Below are 24,449 nucleotides of genomic sequence, written 5' to 3' on the forward strand. Positions count from 1 at the left end.
TAACTTCTACTTCTCCAGTGAGCCCCATTATCTGGTTTAGAGAAATTGAAACAGGCTGAGAACTGTTCTTCCATTTTAATGGGCACCATTTCCCCTGGCTCACAACTGTTGCAGATATCACTAAAAGAAATAATTTGGGCTTTTCAATCCATGTTAGCAACGTCACCTCCCTGGATGCTGGATTTTATTTCTGTATAAAATTTCAAAAGGGCAACCAGATATTATGATTAAATCTGGCATAGGTACACAACTCATAAACACCAAACGATCCTTGTCTGTAATACAAATCACCCCTGGAGAACTTACAGACTCAAATTTTCCAGGTCACAATTGGGTGGAAAAAACTGCACTGGCTATCAGCAGGGACACTGACCATATGTATTGTCCCGCAAAGGATATATATTCATCTGCAGTCATAATGGAATGCCCTGGACACACAAGTGTCTGTGGAAACCAGCAGACTCAAGACAATGTCTACTGAGCACCTTAACAATACCTTCTAACTTATGTTCTAATGAAGAAACTAAACATTGGACAAACTCCCCAAAACTGCTCACTAGAGTCAGCCGAGATTTGCCCAGTGGAATTCCTGATGGAGAGGCTTATTTCTTTGGGTATAGTCTCTTATGTTGGTGGAGAGCTGCAGCCCACCAACATGTTCTTCGAAACTTATCTCGTACTCTTGAAATTATAGCTAATGAAACTGCTACCCCTCTGGCTAATTTAAAACCTGTCTTCACTCTTTAGCTAAAGTAGTCCTGGATAACAGAATAGCTCTAGATTACATCCTTGCAGAACAAGGTGGTGTATGCATGGTAGCTAACACCACCTGCTGCATTTATATCAATACTTCTTCCCAAATAGAAACCAGGTTTAATAAAATAAGAGGGGGCAAGCCTAATGACACAGCAGTTAAGTTCGCACGTTCTGCTTCGGAGGCCCGGGGTCCGCCGGTTTGGATGCTGGGTGTGGACATGTCACCGCTCATCAAGCCATGCTGTGGCAGGCATCCCACATATAAAGTGGAGGAAGATGAGCATGGATGTTAGCTCAGGGCCAGTCTTCCTCAGCAAAAAGAGGAGGATTGGCAGCAGATGTTAGCTCAGGGGTGATCTTCCTCAAAAAATAAATAAATAAATAAATAAATAAAATAAGAGAATAAGCTGCCTTATACAAACGACCTTAAATCATCAAACCCCTTTCCTATCAGGAACAGGTTATTGGTTTACAAATCTTTTCTCTTGGATACTGATGGGAATTCAATCCATTCTTATGGGTATCATAGAAGGTGGCCTAACACTAACATTGATAGATTACTAATATATTTAACCATTAAAATTGTAATAAATCATATATCCACCTTAACCACCCAGGCTTCCAAGTCATTAGAGCAACAGTTCCACTTAGGCACTTCCCGTGGCTCATTTTAAAAAGAGAGTAAATCTCTTCCATGCCATGGTCTCCTCATGCCACCCAACTTCAAAAGTGAGTAGCCAGACTGGACATGATGGCCCTGTTCCCTATACCAGCATATGATTATTCCAGGGGGTGCAATGACATGGGGGAAATTGTCAGCACTGCCTGAATAGCTAAGATAAATACAGCCAATGGTTAACATGGGTTAGCAAAAGGGAAGCCATCTTATAGAGGGGAACCATGTTAGGACTATAAATGACCCTGATTTACAAGACACCCCCCCCCTTTTTCTTGTCAGGAATGCTTTAGTTTGTATGCAGCCTAGATAAGTACACACCTGCTTGTGAGAAATAAGCATGCTGTGCTATTTTTGTAGCCTTGGTTTATACGTAGACCTCCCTGTTCTGATAAGATAATAATTGTGTTCTTTCAGTTTTCCCAGGATGTAATAACCTTTGGTAAAAAGCTCTCTGCTGGTATCTGTCAGTGGTGATGAGAGAAAGGGATGATCTGAAGTCTCAAGGACTACAACACCAGATGGTCAACAGTCCGAGCCCCTGCCACTTCAGCCCATTTGCCCTGTAGAACTGCTTCAAGATTTCGTAGTTTTAAGATGGTTCTTTAGGACACTGGTCCACCATCTTCCCCCTTCCTAGCAAGCTGTAATAAAAAGACCCTTTCTCTGCTACCATCTTGCCTCTTGACTGTTGTCTTGTCTTTGGGAGTAGAACACCCCTTTTGGCAGTTACAGCATCCCCCTCAGCCAAAATGGGGGCAGATAGTTGCCTCCTTTACTCCCAAACAAAACTCTGGAAGGTTCCCAGATGGGCATAAGTGCCCCAAGGCAATGGACCTTACTCACTATGGCAAACTGATTTTATCAGGCTACTGCTGCCTTTTGCTGGAGCTGGTAGGTATGCAACCACCATGACCAATACCGTCACTGGCCTCCTGCTGGCTGCTCTCTCCAGAAAAGCTGCTTCCCATTATGTAATCTCCTGCTTAACCAGGTATGTATTCATCCATTTGGCCTACCAAATATCACAGATTCAGATCAAGGTACTCTTTTCACCTTCCAAGTTGTTCAGTCATGGGCTCTAGAATGTGGGATCTTGTAGGATTTCCACCTAGCTTACAGGCCCCAAGCAGTTGGACCTATAGAAAGGCACAACGGCCTACTCAAAGACATGCTCCTAAAGCTTTTAAACAATAAATGATCCCCTAATGGACAGAAATTTTACCCCAGGCTCTAACACTGCTTAGTTGCTAGCCCTCAGCTCTCCAAACCTGCCACATCAACTACCAGTCTCATCCAAAGACTCCCTTGTTAGTATCTACAGTGAACCCCCACTCCTTGGACAAGAGAGAGGATGTCATTCACATTTGCTCAGCAGAGAAATGCTTTCCTTACCATTTTGGTTTTCTGATTATCTTGTCATCTTCCACATGCTGGCAACCTATCAAGAGAGGATTGTGCAATATGACCCTCTTGTAATGGAGAAACCAAAGGGACAAACTTCTACCAAATTGTTTAGAGATTATGATTATACAGATTTTATTGGCCCAGATGATGGCCCAGTACCAGCTTCAAAGCTAAGGCCACTGGCTTTGCCTCACTATTTGGGTTATAAAGGCTGGTTAATTAAACTAAATTTGTTAAATATTTTGCAGAAGATTGAAATTATGTTCCCGCCCAAGGGGGGGTCCTCTGCTTACCATAAGACATGCCAATAGTCAAGAGGCAAGGTGGTAGGAGAAAAAGGACTTTTTATTACAGCTTGCTAGCAAGAGGGAAGATGGCTGACTCACGTCCAAAAGAACCATCTTACAGACCAAAGACTACAGGCTGGTTATGCACTGCGCTGCTCTCCAGGTGGCAGAGGTGGCTGGTCTCTGGGTGGGGCCTCCTTCTGGTCTCTAGGTGGGGGCAGACATCTGGTCCCAGTTACTGACAGTCCTCTGTTTTACTGGATATGCATCAGAGAATAGAGCAACACTCTATGGCTATCAGCATAGGCTCTCTGCCAAGGGAGGAGGGGTGGTCATCACATTCTTAGAGAACTCAAAAGAACAAAGTTATCATCTTAAAGCAGCTGGGAGGGGCCACAAAATCTACAGCACTTGTCTGGGCTGGTTAATCAGAGGTCATTTAAAATTGCAAAATGGTTTCTTTTCTACAAAATGTCTTTCCCTATGTCAACCTTGTGTTGAGCTGGTATCAATTATAGCTGTCTACCTTGTGTCGAGACGGTATTAATTATAGCTCCGGGACCCACTAGTGGAACTCTGTGGACCTCAGAAAGAGGAGAAGAGGTCCTCCACCTAGTAGTTGCCAGTAGCATTAGGAAATGAAATCCAAAAAGAACTCCAGGATCTAGCAGCTGCTGTCAGCAGATGCATGCCAGGGCCCTACTGCACCTTACATGAGGAGGTAAACAACTTTTTGCTCCAAAGCAACTGCACACTGAGCCCCTATAAGTTAGTCAAATGCAAGTGCTCTCCTTGGTTGTGGCTATTACTCTTATTGAGCACAGCCTGGGTAATATGGTTGCTAGTAGACCCCTTGGGCCTAACCCTGCCTCAGGAGATGTGCTGAAACAAAATCAGCCAGGTGCACAACTGCACCACAGGATGGTTGAGTGCCAGGTGCTGGCAGGCCCTGTTGGAAGGTTTTCTTCCAGTATGCCACAGGGCATAGATTCTGACCCAGAGTTCATCTCCTTCTACATTAATTGGTACCAATAGAAGTGATGCTTAGACAAGTCACTCCCTCATTGTACCACACCTCAAATCATATTCCAGGCAGAATGGCCCTCCCACTGTAACCAAATCAGAGCATCTGGCTGTCAAGTTTGTGCTCTAATGATCTTATTATAGTTTTAATGGGGTGATCTCTGGATTATAGAGCAGCCATCCACAAAATGCCCCTGCAATTAGCACATCAATGTGCCCAGAATCTAAATGCACTGTGGATAGAGCCCCACAAAGCTTGGTCATGGACATGTCATGCTCATTTGCAAGGTGCACCCCGATGATCCAATAGAGCTCACTCAGATCCGCTTAACTAGCAGTAGAGCCCATACTTGTAGTTCCATCCTGAGCCAGGCCTCTAGCACATATCCTCAGAATTTACCACCAGCCAGCCACTCCTACCCTGCTTGGATCTCCACCTGGGAAGACCACTCTCCCCTGGGCTGGCCTCTGCTACCCCCAAGCATACCAGTTCCACAGACAACATCACCACCCTCTGAGAGCTCACCATTGACGATGACCATGCCTCAGACAGTGATACCACAACGCAGAGAATAATGAAGGAAACCGTGTGTCCCAACCTCACTGGACAGTAGGTTTTCTCCCCACAGATTGCCTCGCACCAGGAGGGAAATGACCGTGTTGATTGTCAACCCTGAGGCCAAGTTGCAAAAAGGCCTACAGTTGGTCAACCCTGAGTACCCTATAGAATACTATTTTTCTGAAATAGCTGAGTGCTTGCCTCTATCAAAATGCTTGCAAAACTGAGTCAGTTCCCTGCTGTCTGCCTGCAGCACTAGACATTTCACCTTTATGGCAAGCCAAACAATGTATTTTGAACCACAATAGCAGACCCCACGGTCAGGGACCTCTCACTGCTGTGTTCGCTGCTCAGTAGGCTAGATTGCAGCTTTTGCCTTCTACCCGAAACATCCACAACAGATCCTACTCCCCTCGTTATTACCACCACCACCGCCACCAGCACCTCCTCCATACCCAAAATTGCCACCTCCACTCCTCTCTACATCTTATCCATGAGCCCCTCCCTATTGTATGCCATGACCCTGCCCCACACCACAACCAAGTGGACCAGATCCAACATGACAAATATATTGTTGCAAACCTCTGAGATAGCAGCCCAGGCCTTGCAAGTAAAATGATGTTGGATCTGTTGTCACACAGGGCCAGACCTACAGCCCCATGTCAATATCCTGCAGCTGTTCCGAATGATCAGCCCCTTGTGCTAATTCCCTCCAAAACATCTTGAGTCTCATTTAAGCTAGACCAAACCCCTAAACTAGACTCCAAGCAGGGCACCTCGTGCTCTCCTTAACAGGTATTAATTTGACAGATTCATGACAGTCCATTTTCTCTCTGTTGTTCAGATTGGGTAATTTCTGTTGTTCAGTCTTTAAGTTCACTGACTCCTTCCTCTGTTATTCTCATTTAACCCATCCAGTGAGATTTTCATTTTGATCATTAACTTCTAAAATTTCCTTTTAGTCCTTCTTGATATCTTCTAATTCCTTGTTTAACTTTATAATTTTTCCACTTGTTTTAAGCTTGTGCATAATTTCTCATCCAAACATTTTTAAGATGACAGCTTTAAAATCCTTGTAAGATAATTCTGACACCTATGTTATCTTGGCATTGGTGTCTTTTGGTTGTATTTTCTCATTAATGTTGAGATTTTTCTGATTCTTGATGTGACGAATGATTTCTTTTATTGTGTACTAGACATTTGGGGTATTATGCTAAGAGACTCTAGATCTCATTTAAATATCGTTTTGCCCTGACTCCCTGAATACCATGCCAGGAGGAGAAGGGGGATCCTACCTTGTTACTGACAGATGGGTGTGAAGTTCCAGGTTCTCTGCCTGGCTTCATTGACGTCACAGGGGGGAAAGAGTGCTTTGTGATCTCAGGGTAGGTATAGAAATTCAGGCTCAAAAATATTAAATGGAGAAAATGTAGTCTTTTCAATAAATTGTGCTGGGAAAATTGGATGCTCACATGTAAAAGAATGAAATTTGACCCCTATCTTACTCCACTCACAAAAATTAGCTCAACATGGATTAAAGACTTACATGTAAGACACGAAACTAGGAAACTCCTAGAAGAAAACAGGAGAAAAGCTCCTCAACATGAGTCTTGGCAATGATTTTTTTTGAATATGACACCTAAAGCACAAGAAACAAAATGAAAAACAAACAAGTGGGACTATGTCAAAATTAAAAGCTTCTGCCAGCAAAAGAAACCATCAACAAAGTGAAAAGACAACCTATGGAGTGGGAAAAACATTTGTGATGCATATATCTGATAAGGGATTAAAATCCAAAATATATAAAGAATTCATACAACTCAACAGTAAAAAACCAAATAACCCAATTAAGAAGTAGGCAAAGGACCTAAACAGACATTTCTTCAAAGAAGATATACAAATGGCCAACAGGTAAATGAAAAAATGTTCAACGTCACTAGCCATTAGGGAAATGCAAATCAAAACCACAATGAGATGAGATATCACCTCATACATGTTAGAAGGGCTATCATCAAAAAGACAAGAGATAAAAACTGCTGGCAAGGATGTAGAGAAAAGGGACTCTGGCGAACTGTTGGTGGGAATGTAAACTGGTACAGCTGCTATGGAAGACAGTATGGAGGTTCTTCAAGAAATTAAAAAGAGAACTATCATCTGATCCAGCTATTCCACTTCTGGGTATATATCCCAAGGAAATGAAAACACTAACTCAAAAAGACGTCTGCACCCCTATGTCCACTGCAGCATTATTTACAATAACCAAGACATGGAAACATTGGAAGTGTCCATCAATAGATGAATGGATAAAGAAATTGTGGTACATACAATGAAATATTACTCAATCATAAAAATTATGGAAATCCTGCCATTTGCAACAACATGGATGGACCTTTAGGGCCTTATGCTGAGTGAATTAAGTCAGAAAGAGAAAGACAAATAGAGTGCAATGCCACTTATATGTGGAATCTAAAACAAACAAACTCATAGAAGGAAAGATCATATTTGTGGTTATCTGAGTGAGGCAGAGGATGAAGAGGGGAGGAATTGGAGAAAGGTGGTTAAAATGTACAAATTTCTGATGCCGGCCCTGATATCAGTTCCCCTACATTAAACCCAGCATATGTGGGGTTAAAACCAAACCACTCTTTCCCTGCTTACTCCCTGGGTCCAGAAGCCACTATCTGCCAGGGAGACAGACATGGTCAAGTACAGCCACCTGGATTCCTTATCATCTCCTCCACCTCCCTGCAAACAGCGTCCCAAGGCGGAATGCAGGCTGGTGGGAAAGCTCTGACCCACGAGGCCATAGACTGCCCCCCATCCCTACAAACAAAAACATTTCTTGCAACCTTTAAAACTCCTCACCTCCCATCTTTTGGGGAGATGAGATGAAATGAGACAAATTTGAGAGCTTACTCTCGTCTCCCAGCTGATATCATCTGAAATAAAAATCCTTTCCTTGCCATAAGCCTGGCGTTCCAGTTTTTATTTGGCCCTTCTGGTGTGGCAGGTAAAGAAACTATGTTTGTAGCCACTAACACTTCCAGTTACAAGATCAATAAATACTAGGGATGTAATGTACAGCATGATGACTATAGCTAACATTCTGTATAATATATTTGTAAGTTCTTAAAAGAGTAAATTCTAAGAGTTCTCAGCACATGGAAAAAATTTTATTTTCTTTCTTTTGCTTGCTCTTTTTATCATATTGTGTGAGATGATGGATGCTAACTAAACTTACTGTAGTAATCATTTCACAATATATGTAAGTTAAACCATTGTGTGTACACCTTAAACTAACACAGTGACGTATGTCAATCATATCTCAATAAAACTGGGGGTATAAAAAAGTTCAGGCTCCCCACTAGGCCTCTGCTTGCACAACCCTGGCTGAGAGAGGACAGGCACCTTGTCGCTGTTCCCACATGGCCTCCACTGACATCAGGAAGGTAGGGGTGCCTCATTACAGCTGGGCAGCGGTGAAAGTCCCAGCATTCCTCTTAGCCTCTTCTGGTAATACCCTGGCAGAGAAGGGGAGGGGTGCCTCATTACAACTGGGTGGGGTGAAAGTCCAGGCTCTCCATATAGACTTCACTAATAGCACAATATGTATGTGGCTTATTACTGATAGACAGTGGTAAAAATCCTGGCTCCCCTGTAGGCTTCCTCTGACACAGCTCTGAAGGGTATAGGGGTGCCTCATTGCAGCCAGGCAAGAGTGGTAGCATAGTCTCCCCACTCAGCCTTTGCAGCCTGACATAGGGGTAGCGGCACAAATTCTTCTGTGGTGTTTGACTTGAGTAGTGTGGTTATTACTCACCTGTTCTGTGTAGCTGTGCTGCCCTTTCCTGTTCCCTTGGGTCGAGAAAGCATGCTTTCCTTAGGATACTTTTGTCTGTGCTTATTGGTGTTTCCCAGTTTCCAGTTTCTCCAAAACCCACTTCTGAATATGTTAGGCAAAAAGAAAACCCAGGGAACTCACCACTTTGTCATTGCTTAGTCCCAAGGCCCGTAGCCCATCTGCGTTCTTCTCTCCACCGTTCAGAGTCTTATATTTGTCTGTAGCTGTACTTAGCAGGAGGAATAGGGAGAATTGTATCTACTCGATCTTGTCCTGGAATGAGAAGTCTCTCACCACAAATTTTTAATATCTTTTTGACATACATTAAAATATTGTGCACTATCCTTAGATAATTATACCATCTTTATTTAATATCAATTAAATTTGGTAAGAAAAAGAAAACTAAACTAAAACAACGGGTGTGAGATTAATTTTGTTAAGCAAAAAAAGTGCAGATTTTTTCAAAAATTTCATAGGAAATTGCGTATATGTATATTTCCCATGTACACACACACACCATGTCACATACACACATATTTGTACAAAAATAAAATGGAAACTGTCCATGTATCAAGACTCAGGGGGTCTTCCTAGACTTAATCAAATATGGAGACTAACATGATTACCATAGGCCACGCTTCACTCTGAGATTCACTTAGAAGGATATCAGACAGCAATCAAAGCATGCCAACGGGACAGCATCAGATGTTTCTCATCAGTGAGAGAAGTTCTTGAAACAGTCCATAATGCAGTTCTGATGCTAGTCTCCCTGCCCAGCCACCCTCAAGTGACAGCTTAGGTACAAGAAGACGAGTTTACACCTCTGGGGGTTGACTCCACGCTGACTTAGAATCATCATCCCCCTTGAAACCAGTACCTCTAGCAACAACTCCATGGGCAGAGCTTCCAGACTCTTTGTAAGGGCACACCTACTTATAAGGGTCCCTGCATTCAAAGATGCTCAAACTATGGGTTTGTTGTTATAGTTCATCAAATCTTTCTCTCACGCAAGATACAATTTACCAAGCAAAGGTTTGTTTAGGAATCCAGCTGACATTTCTTTTGTATCAAGTTTCCAGAAAGCCACTAGAAAATTAGCCTAAGATTATATTTGTTGTGAGGAAGTAGAAAGAGTGTTAAACATCTATCCACAAGAATCAAAGTGATTTACAGTTAATTTTTTCCTTTTTTAAGCATCATTTCATTTTTGAAATTATTTAAAGGAAACATTCCATATTTTGTGTGCTTATCAAAAAAGGCATGGTGATACTCAGTATAAAAAGACTTTAAAGGTTTTTAAATTGCAAATCATTTAAGCAACCTAACTAGATCAAACATACCCGGGAATTTTTGAGTGTGTGTATAAGGAAAAACTGAGTTGAAGCACTTGAATTAAGAAATCTTTGATCTTTCATAGGTCTTCTGAATACTCAACGTCAAAAGCATTTATGAAGAATGAAATACTACTGGCCACAAGAGGGAAGCCTAGTTCCACTTTTACAATGCATTAGAAAAACAGGAGAGAGATTTCCTGAGAACTTTTGAAATATTCACCTACAAACTCAGTGTACAAGACAAAACAACTGTCACCCCCACCTGAGGTGGCATCTGTGGTGGGAGTGCTTTTAGTGTTTTGAATGGACTTATTCTTGGACCCCACATATTACTGGCTACAGAGTTAGAGACTTGATTTAGAATACCACTGTTCCCATTTTCTAGCCTTGACCTAAATACCAGAGTCCCTTGTAACCCAGTTTTCTCAGAATAAACTGAAATACAATTGTTATCTGATGAATGAAATGCTAAGATTTAGTGTTATATATTATTAGTAGTATTTTTAATTGGTGAGAGATAAAGTGTGTATCAAAAAAAGGAATTTCAGTAAAACCAATAACAATCCTCTGGCCTATTTCTCATCTTCCTTTCCACCTCAAAAATTTCAAAATTCAGGGGCCAGCCCTGTGGCCTAGCAGTTAAGTTCAGCACTCTCTGCTTCAGCGGCCTGGGTTTGTGGCTTCAGATCCCAGGCATGGACCTACACTACTCATCAGCCATGCTGCGGTGGTGACCCACATACAAAATAGAGGAAGACTGGCAAGACGTTAGCTCAGGGCTAATCTTCCTCAAGCAAAAAAAGAGAAAGATTGGCAATAGATGTGAGCTCATGGCTAATCTTCCTCTGCAAAAAAAAAAAGTTTAAAAGTTCAAAGTAACTTCAGAAATCCAAAATATGTTAGATTAAGTTTCCTTCTGACACTCTGTGCTTGGCCCATGCTGCACTCAGTGTGAATAAGAGCCACCTTCTCCTCATGATTTCAATTTTTATGTGAAAATTGCCTTCCTTCATTTATGACATTTAGACTTAAAACTTTGACTACTTAAGTACTTTTTTGATCATTTTCTACCACTTTCCTCATCCTAATCCAGCCAGTCAGCAGGCCTAGTGATTCATTCTTCACATCTCTTAACTTTTCATCTTCGCACTTGTTTTCTTAAGTTCTCTACAATGAATGTTTAGCATGTTTGAAACCCAGCTCCTTGGCTATGATTGCAGACCACATAGATTAAACAATCATCTTGAAGTTTTCAGCTTCTTACCCTCAACTATACCCTTTAGAAAAGGGTAGGTTTAGAAGAAGGCTGTTATACAGACACTCTAAACAATCTTCAGAACGAGCAGACATCATGCTCAATGGATAAACATTTCCAAATAACGCTACATATGCCCAAAGAAATGGTGGCAGGAATGACTGCACTATTGTCTGGATAGAGTCAGTTCTTAAAACTCCAGCCCCTTAATTCCCTCCTGACTAAAGGAAAGGGCCCGTATAGAAAGCCTCTGAAAGAATACTCTTCAGTGCTAAGCAGTTCTATGTGGTACATGCTCCAAGAGCAAATATCTTTTAATAACTTCGAAGTACTCTAATGCGGTAATGCTGAATAATTTGATAGAGCACGTAACTGCGTGAAGCCTCAAATACCAATTTTATACTTGGAACAAAGAGCAGGAGACTTAAAAGAGATGGAAAGAAACTCAGATGTATTCCTTAGAGAAACTCCTGTGTAATGCTTAATATAAGAAAAACTGTTTTATATGCCTACTCTTCTCTATCACCCTGGAGGAAACTAGACTAAAAAACATACCTTATGTTGCTAATTCCATGTTCATTTATTTCATTGTGTTACAGTTATGTCTACGTGACTAATGTCGGACATTGACTGCTATTTACACTTCTCCATATAGCATGTTTATTTGTTTGTTTGTGTATGTTCCTTCCTTGGTTTCACCTAATGGGTCATTAGTACAGATATAGCTATGGACATGTAAGCTATTCCTTACCTCTTTTGAAGATTTCCAAATGGGAAAAACATGTTTCTAATATTCTCTATCCATTGACCAAAGATGGTCAGAAAGTATAGAAGGGAGCATGTTCACTATACCTTTGTATAGATCACCTCTTTACTATTAACTCTATTCTCTACCCCCAAAGCATGTGGGAAAGGGAATAACTTACTTGCCTGGCATTTAGCAAAATTGTTTTCTAGGGGACCCAAGAGTTTGCTTTACCTGCCAGGAAGCTGGGTGGTTGAGGACAATGGAATCTGTCCCTGGCCCCACCCAGGAACCTAGAGGGTGGGGTAGAAGGACGAGCTGGTGGCAGATCCTGGAAAGGGTGGCTGTGTTGGGAATAGTCTGCACTCCTAGAGTTGTAGACACAAAGGATGTTTCAATGTTTCCTACACACCACACACAGACCGTGAGGGAATCTGAAGAGCCTACTAAAGCTCCCACAATAGAAAAGCGGTGCTGTGAACATCATCCAGACACAGAGAACAAACATTTTATTTTCACTAAGACAATTCTTGCCTGTTCCTCTTCCTCCCTCTCCGTGAACCGGCCCCAGTTAGAGCACGAGGAAGAAGGAGAACCAAGCTCTTTCCTGTCTGTAAAAATTTCCAGCACAAGATAGGAAAGGAGCTAACTTAAGTCAAATTGGGACTTTTGATTATTACATAGTACCAAACAATCTAATCGCTGAATTAAGGTATGTTTGTGAAACTTAAATGAATTATAAGACGGTCTGTCAATTAAAATTGAGGAAATAATTCATGTGGTATGCTACAATTCCTATACAATAGCAAGAGAATGCTCCTCTAAGGAGAATATGTAAAGGGACAATAGCAGACCCAAGCAATTTCAGTTTAATTAAAAGTTTCATTTAGCACCTATCCAACCTAGCAGTTATAACTGTATACTTAAGTGTTCATTCTAAGGAGAAGATGGAAACAACTTTGCATGAGAGTGTCCTATATGCCCAGGAATTGTGCTGGCTCTGGGGTGGCAAAGATGATAGATGGAATTGGAAGTGGCTCTGAAAATAAGTTGCTAGAATGTCTAAAGAACAGGAGGAGGTGCTGAGAGAGTCAATCAAACTGTTGATTGGCCATAAGAGGGCTGCCTTGAAGGCAACCACTCTTAGGCTTCTTTGATGATTTTTCAAACTAATCTTTTCCAGTCTCTCAATTAGCAAGTTCAGCTTGTGCCTTTTAGAATAGACAAGAAAATTGGGAGTCATAGAACAATCAGACTATAGATGCTCAAGTTATAGTAATGGAACCTGTGGTTGGCTGGCAGAGAAATATTCTGAGATGTGGATTTGAAGTTTCCAAAACTGCCCCCCCACACACAAATACAAGTGTGTGTATATATACGTATATGTATACACATATACATATATCATATATTATATGTAAGGAAATGCAGATAGATAGATAGATAGACAAATAGATAGATATGAATTTACTTATTTGCAAAGACTACTCACACAAAGAAGGGTGATTTCACACCACTGGGGGCCAGCACAAAGAGTACTCTGGTCTTTAAAACATTAGATTTCAGGTGGAGGTGAAGAGAGAATTAATCAAACTCTCAAACTGTCATCGTCTCAGATTAGAGATGAGCCCAAACACCACAGAAACTTTCATTCACACAGAACATGATAGGAAGGCCCATTAACCCACCATTTTAGTACACTTGTTGATATCAACAATTGGCAGTTTTCGCTCTGATGGAGACTTATTTTGGCATACTAGCTTCTGCCCCCTCTCAGGATGGGGAGGAGAAATAATACAGAACAAGAAAAGTTTCCTACTTGGGGGTTTGGGAAGGAAATGCCTAGATCAGTCTTCCCTCAGCAACTCTGGCGGGAAGTCCTCAGTAGGAGAAATATCATGAAGACTCTGAGTGTTGAAGGGGGAAAGGTAGAAGAGAAGCTAAAAAGGGGGCTGGAGATTCTCAGAACTCAAATCACACAAACATGAAGTAGCGAGGTCCCAGACTTGACCTGGGTCCAATGTGAAAGCTGTCTCATTTCCAAACCCTAATCTATTACCCCCAAATTATATTTTCTCTGGATTTAAGTTCGATACTATAGGGAGAACCAGTGACCTATATATATATTCACATTTAGCAATTTTTAAAAAAATTCCCATTCGCTTCTATGGTCTGTCCATACCATAGGGAATAGAAGTAAGAATATTACATTTCCCAGGCTCTCCGTCCCCAGGTTTCTGAACGTGGCCTACGTTCTGTAGTGAAACTTCATGTTATGAGATTTGGGAGGTGGCAGGTAGGCTGAAGCCATCTCATGGAGTGGATACAAGAGTTTCACAGACAGGAGCCTTGGCAGCAGCCTTGTGTTCCCAAGACGTTCCACCCCCTCACGGCTCTAAAGGAGCTGTGATGTCAGGAGTGATTTCCTACAGGTTCCTGATCTCTTAAAGTTAGGGGTCTGCACTGACTTCCTAACAGTTTTAAGGTATAATTCCCTGTAATAGGGAAGAATTCTAATGAACAATTCTGTTTAGAGTGTCTACAGAGATTTCTATTTGCTCACTGAACTCTGACTAGTGCAGTGACTCGTCACCATTTAATGTTACCAAAAAGACCTCATTCAGGTGCCCTCAGAAATCCCCTCAAACACACAGGAAGCTAAAGTTTAGGAAGAGAACAGGGAACCATGAGCAGCGTCCGAATAGGAACTTCTCTCCTATCACAGACAAAGGGAACTGAAAGTCTTTTTTAAAGTCTCCCAAATTTAGTAATCTCATGAGGAGGACCAATCAGTGCTTCAGGACACAACAATATCATAAGTTGCTGAGCAACACTTCAGGTTGAAGGTGCTATTATGACATGTAAAGTATTTTTCCGTAAAATACCTCTGACCTTACCATATATTTCTTGAGCACCTCGTAAGAATGAGGCATTATGACACCCAGCAAAGAGCAGGCATAGGAAAATTATACTTGGTTTTGCCTCGGAAAGAGGAGATGACAAGCCTGAATCACAGGATCAGACTCTTAGCAGAGACAGATATGATAGAACTTTCACCTGGTCTAAGCCCCCGTTTCCAGGAAATGTATTCCTTAACAATTTTAGGGCAGAACCATGCTGTGGGTCTCTCCAAGTGACCTAGAAGTCAGTGTCAGAGGATGTTCAAAGCCCTCAGGATGTTTGCCCTCAGGATTTGTCAGGGAAGATTAAGACCTCAACATAACAGTGTGGAAAATCCGCATTGAGTATATGTGTCATGACTGACATTGAGCAGTGAACTCACCATCTGACGGGCTGCCTCACTGCCAGGTGGCTCTTCCTTGGAAGTGTTTACGTAGTTTAATTTTCCTTTCTATTGCACTGCATTTTCAGAAACATGAGAGTAAGAATGTTGCAACTTTAGGTATTCTGTTTTTTTCTTCTCCACAAAGCCCCCCAGTACATAGTTGTGTATTCCAGTTGTAGGTCCTTCTAGTCCTGCTGTGTGGGATGCTGCCTCAGCATGGCTTGATGAGTGGCACTAGGTCTGCGTCCAGGATCTGAACTGGTGACATCCTGGGCTGCCAAAGTGGAGTGTGCGAACTTAACCACTCGACCATGGGGCCGCCCCCCAGTATTCTCAACAATAAGTGTCAAAATTAATTCTTTGGATCAGAACTTCAAAAATTGTATGACACGAGGAGAACTTTCATAATCTTATGACATGAGGGAAGTAAAGGTAAAACCCTCCTGCAAGTTATTGTCTCTAGCATTCCCAGTAAAATAAGCTCTGCCCAATTTACTCCACCATGTTCATTGACCTGAGTCTTTGAATGAGGTGAGTCCCAACAGTGTCCAATCTCTGGTCATATTTGAGATGGTAGGGACTAGGAAGCTGTAACCCCCTTACAGTCCACTGTTTCCAGGAACCACTAGCCATGTTCCAAGGTGTAGCTTTCCATCCCTCTCCAGCATTGGGAGTGTTGAAATCCAGAGTTTCTACTCTGATGTTCTCTAAATATAGTACAATGCCGGGGATCCCAAGCTCTTGGGCTGAGTGGCCATACGGGAGTCTAGGACACTAGAGAAGCCTGAAGCAAGGAAGCTTCTTACGTGAAGCTCTGCCACTCAATCCTGCCAAGACTCAGGCATTCTCCATAGCCTGACAATTTACCTTCTCTTTAGATGATTTGTTGTCCCTTAAATAAACTCCCCAGCTGTCACAGCACAGAGGCATGTCTGTCATTAACTCTCACTGTAGGGAGTTGGGACTGATACTATTCTCACTAATGTGTTTCAGGTATACCCCTTTTTAGAGCTTGGATTGGGACGGTAGAGTCTGGGAGTGATTGCCCAACATTCTCAACTCGATTTTTTGTTGTTTTTATTTGGCTGTGTGATTATTTGATTAAGAACTTTACTTTTTTAAAAAAAATTAGTTTATTGAGGTCATATTGGCAAAGGAAACTAAACTTTACTTTTTTATCTAATGAATGAAGTGTTTCCTTTCCTGAGCCCTTTACAAGAGTCCTTCCCTTGGCAACAGATGTGTCATCTCCAAGAATTTTTCTGATTGGCTGAAGCTCAACTGATTTGAATTTTAGTCGGTCAGACGCTATCACACCCTACACTCGCTTTTCTTTTATTCTTGTCTGTGCTGTCCCATTCTTAACCTCTGCTGACCCCCATCAAAGCACCCAAGAAGAAAATGGCCATAAGTGGAGTCCCTATGCTGGGACTTTTCATCACAGCTGTCCTGATGAGCTTTCAGGAATCACGGGCTATTAAAGGTAAGTGCTGAGAGAATCAAAACCAGGGACAACAAGGTCTGAGAGGACTGAAGAATGAACTGTCGACACTTGCAAGACAATCTTTAGAGTGAAGAAAAGTGTGACAGGTATTATGTGGGTCTAAATCTAAAAGTACAATAAATTGTAGTTCGAAGAGCTTTCTCCTCACCACAGATTGAAGTAAGTCTAATTTACTTTAGAGGAGCAAAACTGAGATTTATGTTGATTACTACCACTGACTTTGAGATAAGTCAGACTTGAGGGGGAAATATTTTCTGACAGGGATTAACAAGCTACCTCTCCAGGCTTTAATTTTTTTTTTTCTGGAAAATTAGGAAAATTAAAAACCTCACATAATTTTGTGAGGATTAAATGAGAAAAAGCATGAGGAGTTCTTGGCACCTATTCTTAGCTGAAGACATGGTAGTTATTTTTTTGGTGTGAGAATCCTGTCAGCATATTTTGAGCACAGACATTTTATTGAAGATCACTAGGAACGAAAGTCACCAAAAAGCAATAATCTACCCAAGGGAGGGGGAAGGGCGGGTACGCTGATATGAATTGCACTTAATTTACTGCCTCTTGGGACAGTGATAGTCCCCACTACAGTGGATCTTACCATGATCTTTGGTTACTATTACTAAGTGATATCCCCACGAGAGTAGAAAAATGGGTAAAGTGGAGAGTCTGCTATTCTGCAATCTCCAGAGCAAACTGTTGTGAAAAAATATTCTTCACTCAGAGTGATCCCTACAGAGGGTGGCAGGTAGACTGGAAATAAAGAAAGTAATAACCCAGCTTCAAGACCCATGATGGTGACTGTAGGTTTCTATTGCCTGGAAAGAGCTATATATGGGGATGCATACCGGGAAAGACAGAGGCTATTCCCATGGAATGGAAAGGAGCAGCCAGAATGTGTGTGTGTGTGTGTGTGTGCACGTGCATAATTGCAAATGCTAAATAAATCCCTGGCTTTATCAATATACAGTCAGACTTTAAAATTCTTCTCCCATCTACATACACCACAGAGACTGAATGCTCTCCAATTGTAGCTTTCTTTTTTCAAGTTAATTATTCTCTTAGTATAGATTATTCTTAGTATCAACCATAATAGAATATGTCCCATGATGACAGTCTCAATTTAAGGTGTGTTAAGATACAAGGGCACTTTGCTGAGATAAATCCAAATACAATCCTTCTCACAGAGGTATCCGTGGTGGGGGTGTGGATCCAGGAAAGTGGGTGCTCTACCACACTGCAAGGTCACAATCTTAATTTTCTGGAGACCTCAGGTCCTAGTTATATTTTCCATGGGTCTAGTCCTTAAATGCAAAGCAATTTCTGACCCTAAAATACTTGTTATAAGCCTAATGATATACCAAGAAATTACTTACTTTGTCTCATTTAATCTTAAAAACAAATCCAGAATGGAAGCAAAACCACAGAAGAATTATAATAGGATAACTGCTTATAATCTACTAATCTAGGTAAAATAATCTACTCAAAATCACTAGGTAAGTGAGTAGCCAAGTAAGAATTCAATATTTAATTTGATTCTAGAGTTCAGAACCCAGTCTTTTAAACAGTTTCCCTCTTCTTAGAGTTACAATGCTCTGAGAGATGCCCTGGGGTTCTGGCTGAAGTGTATTCAATGCCTGGTCAAAGAGAGTGAGAGACCTTTCTCTTTTAGGAGCTGCTGCTAGATTTCTCAAGAAGGAATCATTTCTCAGCTAGTAACATGGAGCTAAAAGCAGTTTTACAAGACTCTGGTTTTTTTAGCCACCATTCCTTTCAACCCACCCTCTCCAACACTGCCCCTTTGCCTCTCCCCTCCCAGCTCTGTTTAGCACAGGTGTCCTTTACCCAGGCCTCACCTTCCCACTCATCCCTACTCTCCATTACTCCTCCATTCCACTTGGTACTATCAGTTTCCACTGTCCTCTGCCCACATGTTTGTGCCTCACATCCTGGGTTCTTCTTCATCTCCTTCTCCTGCTTCTCATCCTAGTTCCCTTTCCTGCCTTTTCAGAGGATCACGTAATCATCCAGGCTGAGTTCTATCTGAAGCCTGGCGACTCAGGAGAGTTTATGTTTGACTTTGATGGTGATGAGATTTTTCACGTGGATATGGACAAGAAGGAGACGGTCTGGCGGCTTGAAGAATTTGGACGTTTTACCAGCTTTGAGGCTCAGGGTGCTTTGGCCAATATAGCTGTGGACAAAGCCAACCTGGAGATCATGATGAAGCGCTCCAACAACACTCCAAACACCAATGGTACCTCTCTGCTGCACTCCTAGGCATGGGAATCACAGCATTCAGATAGATACTTCAGCTCCTTGTGTTATGTTATTGTGACTAACTTTCCCTCCCGGGGCCTAACTTTGCCATAAGCAAGTCCCAGATTCTCATGCTACAGGCCCAGGAACTTAATGAGTTTGTTCCCTTCTTGATGTACTCACATCCTGTCTTTGCCATCCACAGTCACTCCCAAAGTCATTGCCCTGAATCCGTGCTGGCAGAGCCAGGAATGAGGTCCTTGGATATCCTATATCTCAATACTGGTTCCAGTTCATGGGGGAGGGTATCAGAGATACATATCTAAGACTGTGGCATAGATTCTCAGGGCACAATTTCAACTGCTTTTTCAAGCTTTAGTGGGAGGGAAAGGGGCAAGCCTAAGCAGGGAAGGCTAATTTCTGTCCTGTGTCCCCCAGTACCTCCAGAGGTGACTGTGCTCCCAAACAAGCCTGTGGAACTGGGAGAGCCTAACGTTCTCATCTGTTTCGTCGACAAGTTCTCCCCACCAGTGATCGATGTCACGTGGCTTAAAAATGGAAAACCTGTCACCATGGGAGTGTCAGAGACAGTCTTCCTGCCCAGGGATGACCAACTTTTCCGCAAGTTCCACTATCTCCCCTTCTTGCCCTCAACTGAGGATGTTTATGACTGCAAGGTGGAGCATTGGGGTTTGGATGAGCCTCTTCTCAAGCACTGGGGTATGGACCAATCTTCAATCTCCTTTCTTTTATGGTTTCCTCCTTTGAAACACATGTCTGGTCCTTTGGAACTCTAAGTCCCCTGTTTCATAACAATGGCTGCAATTCCTATTCCTTGTCTTCTCTCATTAACCAGCTTCCTCTACTCTCTAATCTGTAATTCTCTTACTTCATCATTCTGTCTCCCTCTTATTTAATTGACTAATAACTATTCTTTTATCTAAGTACCCTACATTTGGTCCTAAGTGCTATTCCCTACCACATTTGTTACTTCTGTATTGTTTTCTTCTTACCCAGAGTTTGAAGCGCCAACTCCCCTCTCAGAGACAACAGAGAATGTGGTGTGTGGCCTGGGCCTGGTTGTGGGTCTGGTAGGAATCATTGTTGGGACCATCTTCATCATCAAGGGTGTGCGCAAAGGCAATGCTGTTGAACGCCGAGGGCCTCTGTGAGGCATCTGCAGGTGGGTTTGATGTGGTCAAAGGAAGACACATATGGAGTTATCCAAGGGAAAGAAACAGAGCGGGGAAAGGGATATGTGATGCCTTTAAGGGAAAAAGATAGGAAAATTCATGGCTCTTGATTTATCTTTTCTAGGACAGAATCAGACGTTAACATTTTCTAGTATCCCAAAGCTTCCAGGTCCCTCATCCATCCTTTTCCATACATGTGTACCTAGACCACATCTTCAGTCTTGGAAATTATCTCCAGTACCTAAGATCATTGTTTTACATTAAAATACTGAGTCCAGTGATCTAGGAAAGTCAGCTTCAAGATTTGGGCACTTCCTGGCTTATATTTCCTGAGGCAGACCATCAGTTCAGAAGAATTTCCAGAGCTTGACTCTTTTTGGGTTAGGGTAGATTCATTGCATGAAATGGAAATCTCTTGGAGGTCAATGCCTGTTTTTGCTCCTCCAATCTGAAAAGTGGTGCCAGAGTTCTAAGAGAAGGTAAAGCATGGTCTGCTCATTCATGCTCACTTGGAGAGTAGGGTATATCAGTTCATGTTGAAAAGGCGATATTTACCAGAGCTCAGATGAATATTAAGAGACCTTTCCAAAGTCAAAGGTTTAAGGGAGGAAAGGAAGGAATCCGAAGGAAAGAGCTCAAAATATTCATCTTAAATTCTTTAGTAACCATGTGTGTCCTTCTACAGGTAATGGCCTTAGAGAGAAGATCAATGAAGAAACTTCTGCTTTACTAGCCTTATAACCTGACAATACTCTAATTGTTCACTTCAGTGAAGACAACCATTCTTCAGCCTTCCAGCCCTTTAGCTACTTGAAGAGTGTTGATGCCTCCATATGCAGCTCTCTCCTCTGTCTGTTGCCCCTTCTTGTATCTGTTTTCCCTCCATTTCCCACTATCTTTTTATTATCACCATGTAATACCTCTGGAATAGACCCCACAGGATCCTTCCTCTGCTATGGAACCTTTTGAACATTCTATGGGGAAATCTTCTGTATGCTTATTGCTTGGAGTTTCTTCAAACTGTGATTGTGATTGTTTTGAATACAATAAACTACTAGATGGGTCTTAGGAGGAGTTTTTCATGTCTGAGCCAGTTCTTCATGGGGGCTGGGGAATATATGTGATCCCTCCATCCTGAAATATCTCAATGTTGAATGTATCTTATAAGCTCTGTGATTAATCAGAAATATCCATGTTACTTAGGGCTTGGTTTCATTCAGAGGATCTGCAAGCAATCCGGTTGCTGTGGTCCAGTCCTCATCAGGAATATCCTATAGTGGGGTTTATTAGTTGGGAGATTTCAACTTAGCAACGGATTCAGAATCTGGTTTGGGTTCTTAAGCCTCCAAGTGAACAAGATCTCCTGATCTTCAGTAGAGTGAATCTCAAACATTAGGGTTCAGCATCTGATAATGGGTGAGACAGATGGTAGGGAGCAGACGGGGAGAAGAATAATAGAGCAGGATCCATATACATTACAGGATTTATATATCAACATCACCCATTCCAGACTTAATGAGGAATGGGATTGGACACTAAGGATTGGCATTACCTATTTCATTAATATAGTCTTGGATGCCTGTTTCATTACCAGGAGAAGAGTCTGGCTTATTCTTGGAGCCTTCTTGTTTTTGGAGATGCGTCCTTGAGTGGAAATACTGAGTAAAGCATTGGTGGTGGGTGGGATATGGCATTAAAATGGGAAGAAAGAATGTTTGAAGCATGGTGAGCTATTGCTCATTTATCTGTGAGACTATGACTTGATATTTATTTCTAAAATGATTACCAGAACCTATCCCAAGCCATAAAGATTAATTATCCATGACAGTGTGGTAGACTAGCAAATAATGCTGTTGAAATGAATTAGACCTGGGCTTCATCTTGGCTCTATAATTTACTAGATATGTATTCACTGGTATCTTAACTCAGTTTGTCCTGATTCTTATGAAAATACTGATGCTAATTTTTAGCACATTGAGTTATTATGAGAATTAAAAGAAAAATGCAAGCAAAGTAATTAGGTTCCACACTTAGTGATAATAATATTGCAAAAATTATAAATTCCATTATTTTTCTTCAAAATTTCTGTAGCCTGATGAAAAAAATCTGAGAGAAGCAAAACAAAACAAGCACAAACCAAGGCAGCATGACCTTGAAGGGTAGCAGGATGTGCTACCCCAAAAGATGCCTCTTGGGCAAAAGGATTCTTTTGAGCTGATGAGATGGTGTTAGATAATAGAATTGCTTTAGATTACTTCTGTGCTGAGCAAGGAGGAGTCTGTGCCATAGGAAATAGCTCCTACTGTGCCTGGATCAATACTTCTGGTACTGCAGTTACTCTTCATACAAGAAATTAACAAACAAGCCACTTGACTCAAAGAGATTGATGCCTCTTCAGGTACGTTCTTTGATTTATTTAGTGCCAACTGCCAACTGGTTTGGTTCAGGGGGAACCTGGCTAAGAAGCATATTTCTGTCTGTTGGTATTATCCTCCTGATAGTCATCATTGTAGTCTTCCCGGTGGCCTGTGTTCTCCCAAGCGTCGTGTTTACAGCCAAAGCAGTACATTAGATGATCTCACTTGGAGAAACAAAAAGAAGACGAACAATGAGATGAACAGCAAAAACCTTCCATGAACTCGACATCATAGCCTATAAATAAGTTTCACAGCTAAACAAGAGCAACTTAACCGTGATGGTGACTGAGGGTGGTGTCAATAACAAATTTTTGGTTATCCTCTCAAAAATGTCAGACAACTGATATATTATTAGTAACTACTGTCCATAGCTTACATTTTGGTTCATTCTTTGTGTCATACAGTTCTATGGGTATCCACCATTACAGTATCTCACAAAATAATTTCACTGACCTAAAAATTCCCTGGGTGTTCCCTCATTCGTCCCTCTGCTCCTCCCCCTGAATCCCTGACAACCTCTGATCTTCTTATTGTCTTTATAGTTTTACCTTTTACAGAATATCATATAATTGGAACCATATAGTAAGTGGCTTTTTCAGCCTAAGATAATTCTTTCACTTAGCTTTTAAGATTTTTCTCTTTTATGCTTTCTCTATGTCTTTTCATAGCTTAATAGCTTATTTCTTTTTATCACTGAATAATGCTCCATTGTGTGGATGTATCACAGTTTGTTTATCCATTCTTCCTGAAGGACATCTTGCTTGCTTCCAAATTTTGGCAATTATGAATAAAACTACTATAAACATTCTTATGCAAGTTTTTCTGTGGACATAAGTTTTAAACTCATTTGAGTAAATACCTGGGAGCATGATTGCTGGATCATATGGCAAGAGTATGTTTAGCTTTGTAAGAAACCACCAGAGTGTCTTCCAAAGTGACTATACCATTTTGCATTACCACCAGCAACAAATGAGAAGCCCTATTGAAGTGCATCATTGTGCATTTGGTGTTGTGAGGGTTCCGCGTTATAGCTAGAAAGCCAATTTTTAAAAAATTTTTATTTTGAAGTAATTATAGATTCACAAGAAGTTGCAAAGATGGTACAGAGAGATCCTGTGTACCCCTTCACCTAGTTTCCCCAAATGTTTATATCTTAAGAAACTGTAGTAAAATATCAAAACCAGGAAACTGACGTTGGTACGTGTGTGTATAGTTCTATACCAATGTTTGATCATATTTGTAGATTTGTGTAATCACCACCACAATCATGCGCAGAACCATTCCATTACTACAGAGATCTCTTTCATGCTCCCCTTTATGGTTACAACCATTTCCCTTCAGACACCATCACCCTACACCTGACAACCACTAATCTGTTCTCCATCTTTACAGTTTTGTCATTTCAGGAATGTTAGGTAATATGGAATCATATGGTATGTGACTTTTTGAAATTGGCATTTTTTACTCAGAATAATGCCCTTGAGATCCATCCAAGTTGTTGGGTATATCAATAGTTTGTTCTTTTCTTTATTGCTGAGTAAGATTCCATGGTATGGAGGTACCACAGTTTGTTCAACTATTCACCTATTGATGGGCATTTTGGTTTTCTAGTTTGGGACTATTACAAATAAAGCTTCCATGAACTTTTGTGTAAGATTATTGTGTGAACATGAGTTTCCATTTCTCTGGCAATAAGGCCCGGAAATATGATTACTGGATCATGTGGTAAGTGTATGTTTATTTTTTAAAGAAACTGCCAAACTATTTTCCAGAGATTCAGTACCATTTCACAGAGTATGAGAGATCCAGTTTGTCTGCATTCTCACTAGCATTTTGCATTGTCAGTATTTTATGTTTTAGCTGTTTTACTAGATATTAAACTTAATGGGTAGTATCATGCTCTTAATTTG

General features: G+C 41.3%; 1 protein-coding gene across 1 annotated transcript; it reads left to right on the forward strand.

Moving 5' to 3' along the window:
* The first annotated feature begins 16,536 nt into the window (after nt 1-16,536).
* DRA (MHC class II DR alpha chain) lies at nt 16,537-21,117 on the forward strand. Its single transcript, NM_001284542.1, is given in 5 exon segments — nt 16,537-16,652; nt 18,682-18,927; nt 19,368-19,649; nt 19,947-20,112; nt 20,808-21,117. Coding segments are annotated over 4 exon segments (765 nt in total). The 5' UTR covers nt 16,537-16,570; the 3' UTR covers nt 20,102-20,112; nt 20,808-21,117.
* Nucleotides 21,118-24,449: the final 3,332 nt, after the last annotated feature.

This window comes from Equus caballus, chromosome 20 (genome assembly GCF_041296265.1).
Source record: "Equus caballus isolate H_3958 breed thoroughbred chromosome 20, TB-T2T, whole genome shotgun sequence".
Taxonomy (NCBI): domain Eukaryota; kingdom Metazoa; phylum Chordata; class Mammalia; order Perissodactyla; family Equidae; genus Equus; species Equus caballus.